Raw genomic sequence first — 7,395 nt, forward strand, 5'->3', positions numbered from 1 at the left:
AAGTCGATTGAAACCAGACTGGCGCCCCCTTTTTGCTGTAACTCTTGGTTATCTTGTGTCCTCAAGGTTAGAGCTGGTGCTGTAAAAATTTTGATTTTGGCATTCGATGAGGTTCTGTTTTTTCTTAACATACTTAGTTACGCAGGGCTCTAAACTAGGCATTCATCATGTGGCTTAAAGTGTTAGTTCGTTAGTAGGCACTCGTTATGTGGTTGGTTAACCCTGAAAAAGTTAGTTCCCTCTATCAATATAACTTCATAAACAAGTTTCACAACTTTTTACATAGAACTTAACCACCTTTTCCTTTTTCCAGGTTCAGAGCCCGTGCCTCATTTGGTTATCTCTGTAAACATTAAACATCTCAGCATAAATCACAACTGCACTTGTCATAGTAACAACAACCAATAAAACAATTAACTCGCATTCCTGACAAGCTGCTGGATTTTCATAATGGCAACACTCAGAAGCACGTAACGTGCTGTAAAACTCGCAGAGAGAGCTTACGTAGAGAGGAAGCAGCTTGTCCCATTACTAACACAATCCTGCCACTCACTCGTTCGACGCGGGCTGCTGCCCCTGTTACACCCAGGGATTGTGTGGCCATGAAGATTTACTCACCGGTCGGATTGCATGGTTGCCACTACACACGCTGCTCAATGAGGAGCCTCACAGGGATCAGACATGCACACGAGGCACCGTTTGCGGCGATGAGAACGATTCGCACAGACAGAAACCGGTGCACAGACACAGTTCTTTTTAGCAGTGAGAGCAGAGCTGCGCCAGGCTGAACTGAGTTTTATTAACAGTTCTCCATTTATAGGTTTACAGATATGGGGCTGGACCAAGAGGTTAGACAGGATGTGGGGTTTTTTTTCCAAAAATATTATTCCACAGGTCCAGGCCCAACACTCACACATCATATATACGGGGGCAGTGTCCCAACCTAGGATATCATTCTCACTGGCCTGCGCTATTACCCCTTATGCTCATAAAAAGCACACTTCCGTATAACCTGCAATTAAAATATGACAACTTTACAAGGCACAGTTTAAGGTTCCAGCAAATTTTGCTACTAAGTAATGCAAAGCAGACAGTATACTGGAGATCACAAAATCTTATTATTCTAAGTGATACATTCTATTTAAAAAGTATTTCTTTAAGCTAAATGACTGATACAAAACTTAAATTGGGCTGATCCAGTGATCTGTGTAAAACTCATGGGTTGAGATGAAGACAGTTTCAGAGGACAGAAGAGGAAAGGAATGATGACAATGATTATGTGAAAATACACAAAACAAGTGATGCACAATGCAGTTGCTCACCACCCGCTGACTGATATCCAGCCCACCCATGAGCTGTGATCTCCCCACTTCCGTCCCCCCTGCTTCTATACTGAGCGTGATGTCATATGGTAAGGAACAGCCCTTTGGCCACTTTGGGGCAGCTGTCCCGGCTGTGCCCCCTCCCAGCTGGCAGGGCACCAGAACCTGAAAAATCCTTGACTGCTCAACTACCACTAAAACATCCAGGTATTTGCAACATTCTTCTCAATCTCAATCCAAAACACAGCACTACATCAGCTACTTGGAAAAAAATAAACACTATCCCTGCAAAAAATAGGACATGCCCCCACAGCCACCCCACAGCAGCCCCAGCGCCCCACGGGCCCCTCAGCAGCAGATTCAGGGGGTGCTGGGCTGCGGAGGCGGCTGCAGGCTGGGGGTGCCGTGGGTGCGCTGGTGAGCCAGCATGACCCTCTCCTTCCAAAACCGCTTCTCGCAGACACCGCACTGGAAGGGCTTGGCCTCTGCCTGCCCCCCTGCTGGGGAAGGACCCTCCCTCTTCTGCTGGACACCCTCTGGCACAACCCCTGGTCCCTTGGGCACACACTGGTGTCTCTTCAGGCTTCTCTTCTGCATGAAGCTCTTACCACACTTGGTGCAGGTGAAGGGCTTCTCCCTGGTGTGAGTGCGCTGGTGGATGATGAAGCTCTTCTTCTCCCTGAATCTCTTGCCACAGTCAGTGCAGGCAAAGGGCTTCTCCCCAGTGTGGATGCGCTGGTGGATGATGAAGCTCTTCTTCTCCCTGAATCTCTTGTCACAGTCAGTGCAGGCAAAGGGCTTCTCCCCAGTGTGGATGCGCTGGTGGATGACGAAGCTCTTCTTCTCCCTGAAGCTCCTGCCACAGTCGTTGCAGGCGAAGGGCTTCTCCCCGGTGTGGATGCACTCATGGATTCTGAGGGTCGTCTTCACCCTGAAGCTCTTGCCGCAGTCCATGCAGACAAAGGGCTTCTCTCCAGTGTGGATACGCTGGTGAATCCGCAGGCTTACCCTTTGGACAAATCTCTTGCCGCAGACAGTACAAGCAAAGGGCTTCTCCCCAGTGTGGATGCTCTGGTGGATGATGAGGCTCTTCTTCTCCCTGAAGCTCTTGCCACAGTCAGTGCAGGCGAAGGGCTTCTCCCCAGTATGGATGCGCTGGTGGGTGATGAGTCTCTTCTTCTCACTGAAGCTCTTGCCACAGTCAGTGCAGGTGAAGGGCTTCTCCCCACTGTGGATGCGCTGGTGGATGATGAAGCTCTTCTTCTCCCTGAAGCTCTTGCCACAGTCAGTGCAGGTGAAGGGCTTCTCCCCAGTGTGGATGCGCTGGTGGATGATGAAGCTCTTCTTCTCCCTGAAGCTCTTGCCACAGTCAGTGCAGGTGAAGGGCTTCTCCCCAGTGTGGATGTGCTGGTGCTTCAGCAGGCTTGTCCTGTGGATAAATCGATTGCCACAGTCAGTGAACGCAAAAGGCTTCTCCCCAGTGTGGATGAGCTGGTGGGTGATGAGGGTCTCCTCTGCCCTGAAACTCTTGCCACAACTGGTGCAGGTGAAGGGCTTCTCCCCAGTGTGGATGCGCTGGTGATTGTTGAGGCTTGACTTTGCCCTGAAGCTCTTGCCACAGTTGGTGCAGGTGAAGGGCTTCTCCCCAGTGTGGGTGCGCTGGTGGATGATGAGGCTCTCCTTTGCCCTGAAGTTCTTGCCACAATAGGTGCAAGTGAAGGGCCTCTCCCCTGTGTGGATGCGCTGGTGGATGATGAGGCTGTTCTTCCCCCTGAAGTTCTTGCCACAGTTCGTGCAGGTAAAGGGCTTCTCCCCTGTGTGGCTGAGCTGGTGATTCAACAGGTGGTGCCTCTGGACAAACTGCTTGCCACAGTTGGTGCATGCAAAGGGCTTCTCTCCATTGTGGATGCGCTGGTGGATGATGAGGGTCTCCTTTCTTCTGAAGCTCTTGCCACAATAGGTGCAAGTGAAGGGCCTCTCCCCTGTGTGGATGCGCTGGTGGATGATGAGGCTCTTCTTCCTCCTGAAGTTCTTGCCACAGTTTGTGCAGGTAAAGGGCTTCTCCCCTGTGTGGCTGAGCTGGTGATTCAACAGGTGGTGCCTCTGGACAAACGGCTTGCCACAGTTAGTGCATGCAAAGGGCTTCTCTCCATTGTGGATGTGCTGGTGGATGATGAGGGTCTCCTTTGCTCTGAGGCTCTTGCCACAGTCAGTGCAGGTGAAGGGCGTCTCCCCAGCGTGGATGCGCTGGTGGACAATGAAATCCGACTTCACCCTGAAGCTCTTGCTGCAGTCGGTGCAGGTGAAGGGCTTCTCCCCACTGTGGATGTGCTGGTGACGCAGCAGGTGGTCCCTCCGCATGAACCTCTTGCCACAATCGGTGCAGGCGAAGGGCCTCTCCCCTGTGTGGATACGCTGGTGGACCATGAGTTTCGCCTTATCCCTGAAGCTGATGCCACAGTCAATGCAGCGGAATGGCTTCTCCCCTGTGTGGATGCGCTGGTGGTTGATGAGGGTCGACTTCTCTTTGAAGTTCTTGCCGCAGTCACCATAGGCAAAGGGCTTCTCACCGTTGTGCACACGCTGGTGCTTCAGAAGGTGCTGCTTGTAGATGAAGCTCTTGCCACAGTCAGTGCAGTGGAAGGGACGTTCACGCATGTGGCTCCGCACATGGACATCCAGCAACATCTGGTTTTTGAAGCTCTTGTTGCACTTGGGGCATGTCAGATGGCTTTTCTCCAATGGCTGGGGTTCTGGGAGGGAGGAGAGATGGGGGAACCCCAACCGGACCCCATGGCTCCCGCCTGGCTGTCCACAGGCTGAGCCCCCCTGACACCTCACGTCAGGGTTTGGCATCCCCGGGAGCAGGGCGGTGGGTTCTGGCAGCCCCTCAGGAACCCGCTCGGTCTCCCTCTGCATCCCAGGGCTGACGGCTGCTGGGGAGGACAGACAGGGGTCACTGCTGGCCACAGGATTGGCACAGGAGACCCCTCCCCATGGGGAACAGCATGGGCACCCTGCCAGCCTTGCACCCTCTCAGGCACATTGATCACATGGGACAAGGGGACAGTGCACCTCGAACACCCCAGCCCCCCATGAAAACCCTGGTACCCACCTGGCACAGGGCTCTGGTGCCTCTGCTGCTCCCCAGGGGTGTCTGGCACACACGGTGTCTCTTCTCGCTCCATCTTGCAGATGATCTCTGGTTTGACGGTGGCCCAGCCTGTCCGGGGCACAGAGAGAAGCCCCCTCTCCAACACTGCCGGGACAGCAGCACCGGCCCCCGCACCCACAGCCCCAGCATCCCCCCCACCCCGCTCCTCTCTCCTGTCCCTGCCAGGCTGCGGCTTCAGCCCCCACATCCCTGCACCTACAGCCTCATCTTGCCCTTGTCACCTTAGCCACTCTCCTGTAAAGTGGATGCCTGGGAATGGCTCAAAGCTACCCCAGGGAGGTTTAGACTGGAAATGAGGCAAAATATATGTACAAAGAGGTGGGTCAAACCCCAGAACAAGCTTCATCCCATCTTATCCCACCACATCTGAACCCATCCCATTCTCTTCTCCATAACTGCTCTCCACAGGAGGCTGCCTGGCAGGGTAAAACCTGCAATCACAACCACTCGGGCAGCAATGGTGAGAGCTGCATTTTCCCGCTCAAGGGCTCCAGCTCAGCTAAAGAGGTGAATTCCAGCTCAACCCCAGCCCAACATCACCAGAGCGAGTCCTCACCCAGCGAGGCGACCATCTCATAGTTCTCCAGCATCACCTCCCGGTAGAGCTGCCGCTGACAGCCTGACAGCTTTGCCCACTCCTCGGGGGAGAAGTAGAGCGCCACGTCCTCAAACTTCACTGACATCTGCAGCAAGAAGCAACACTCAGCACATCATACTACACATTTGCTAAACCACTTCTGCCAAAATCCTGCCACTGGCACCGGGGGCCCTGGCACCGCCAGGAGATCTTGGAGCATCCCATGCACAGGAACGGCAAGGGCAGAGGGGCGGTGGTGGCACAGCTGGATGGCACAGCCAGGTCATCGCAGCACTTGTGACTCGCTCAGACTTGCTGCAAGTCCCCCTCCCCCACCCTCTATGGAGGGCCACCCCACCAGCTCTGCTGGGTGAGGGCAAAGCTTAGAGGCCCACAGGCAGGTTTCCTCTGCCTATGCCAGATTAGGGATCTATGCCAGCGTAGCCGAGACTGTGCCCTGTCTCCTCATCACACCACAAGCCACATCACTCTCTGGGCCTGGGCACAGCACCGTGATACAAGGCCTGTCCCTGCTCATGGTGCGGCTCAGCAGGCAGGAACGGGAGCACCCTGCACCACACCGGGTCTCAAAGCACGTCTCTCCCACACTGCTCCACACCAACTGGACTGTCAGCCTGGCTGGTCCCACGGGTGTTTTGCTGCTGCTGCACCACGGAACCACCCACAGCAATCCCAGCCCGCGGTGTCCCCAGAGCCGGGGCCGTGCCTGACCCCCACCTTGCCGCAGCAGCCTGGAGCCCGGCACGTCGCTGCTCTCGGTGGGGAGATGGAGGCCCGTGCAGGTATTGATCCGGGAAGAGGGAGGCGGGATGCTCTGGATTCCACACGAGGTGCCTGTCCCCTCACCAGCCGCACCAGCACAGCCAGGACAGATGGTCCCTGCAAGCACAACATTTTCATGAAGAAATCAGGGGCACAAGTTCACTCACCTGCCCACAGCTGCCTTCCCTGCACCCCGAGCCTCCACAGCTACTGGGAAAAGGACCGACCCAAAGAGCGTCACCCACCAAGTCGGCCGGCTCGCGGTAATGGTGAGAAAGAGCCGTGAAAAGAGGAGTTTTGGAAGCTCCCAGTACCCAAACCTTCCCTACCTGCGCCGGGGCCGCGCCGCCAGACCCGCACGGACAAAGGCGGCGCCGGGAGCCGCCGGCAGCGTCCGCCCGGGAGGGCCGCCCGCCGCCGGGGCAGCACGGGAGGTGTAGTCCTGCCGCTCCGCCCCGCTCGGCTCGGGGGGGCGGGCACCGGGAGCACCGCTGTGTCCTTGCGGCCCCTGGCCCTGCCCGCGCCCCCTGGCCACACGGGTGCCTCCCCCCGCTGGTGCTGCAGCCGCCGCTGCCCGGAGCTGCAGGGGGCGCGACGCCGGTGCCGGATCCCACCAGGCCGGGGGTGCTCGGGGGCGGTCGGCAGCCGGAACGCGGGGCCCGTGCGGTCACCGGGCGGGTGACCCGAGAGAGCGCCCGGCGGGGGAGGTGGGTGGCGCAAGGCATGCCGGAAAATGGAGTCCTGGGCTCGGGGGGGGCACCGAGACACGGCGCGACATACGGGGCGGTCAGCCAGGGTTGCTGTTGGGAAACATTCCTTTGCCCTTTCTACTCGGATGGGTCCCATCTGCCCCTTGCGGGTCAGAGTCATCACTGTGTGTCCCATCATCGTGAAAGCCACAATCCCAGTGGCAGCACCAGCCAAGTAGCCAAGTGTTGCCTCACATAATGTGTCTGCTCCCACCTGCACCCTTTCCTCTGATGAGGAATAACAGAGGAAAAGATAACTTGAGCACCCATCCCTTTGAACTGCACTCCTAGTGTTTTGCAGCCTTGCTTGGTTCTGCCCAGGTTCCACCTTGCCGTGACACTTTTAGCCCATGTGAAAAAGCGATAGTGGATAATGGCCCAAGTTCCTAACAAGTTGTGGTATCCCAGACCTCATGTCCTGGAAGGCAGGAAACATCACACAATTCCCTGTTGGGCTGACAAACAGGTGCCTCTGTGCCCCCTCAGCAGAGAGTTCTCTATGACAAGCCATCATCATTTCCTTTGGTGATTTCTAGCATGTGCTGCCGCTGCAGTTCCTCCCCACAGAGCTCGCTCATGGGTGCCATCAGCTGTTAAGACATCACATCTGTACCTGTTTGTTCTGTAGGAGGGTGGAGAACGAAGCAGAGTTCTGCTCATGTGTGTCCAGGACAAGCACCCACCGCTATCTCCAGATGGTCCTGACCAGCCGGGGTGGTGCTGGGGGCTGCTGGCCCTCACTCCATCTGCTCCCTTGGTACCTTCCCCAGGCAGCGGGAGGAGTGGAGA

General features: G+C 56.3%; 1 protein-coding gene across 1 annotated transcript; it reads right to left on the bottom strand.

The window, feature by feature from the left end:
* Positions 1 to 496: 496 nt before the first annotated feature.
* On the bottom strand, positions 497 to 6,745 carry LOC309447177 (uncharacterized protein; the record flags this gene model as incomplete). The annotated part of the gene is made up of 4 exons (XM_082067555.1): positions 497 to 4,258; positions 4,438 to 4,545; positions 5,054 to 5,180; positions 6,212 to 6,745. 4 exons carry the CDS (start codon positions 6,743 to 6,745, stop codon positions 1,683 to 1,685), a joined length of 3,345 nt encoding a protein of 1,114 aa, XP_081923681.1. The 3' UTR covers positions 497 to 1,682.
* Positions 6,746 to 7,395: the final 650 nt, after the last annotated feature.

This window comes from Streptopelia decaocto, assembly GCF_964273445.1.
Source record: "Streptopelia decaocto genome assembly, chromosome: 1".
NCBI classification, from domain to species: domain Eukaryota; kingdom Metazoa; phylum Chordata; class Aves; order Columbiformes; family Columbidae; genus Streptopelia; species Streptopelia decaocto.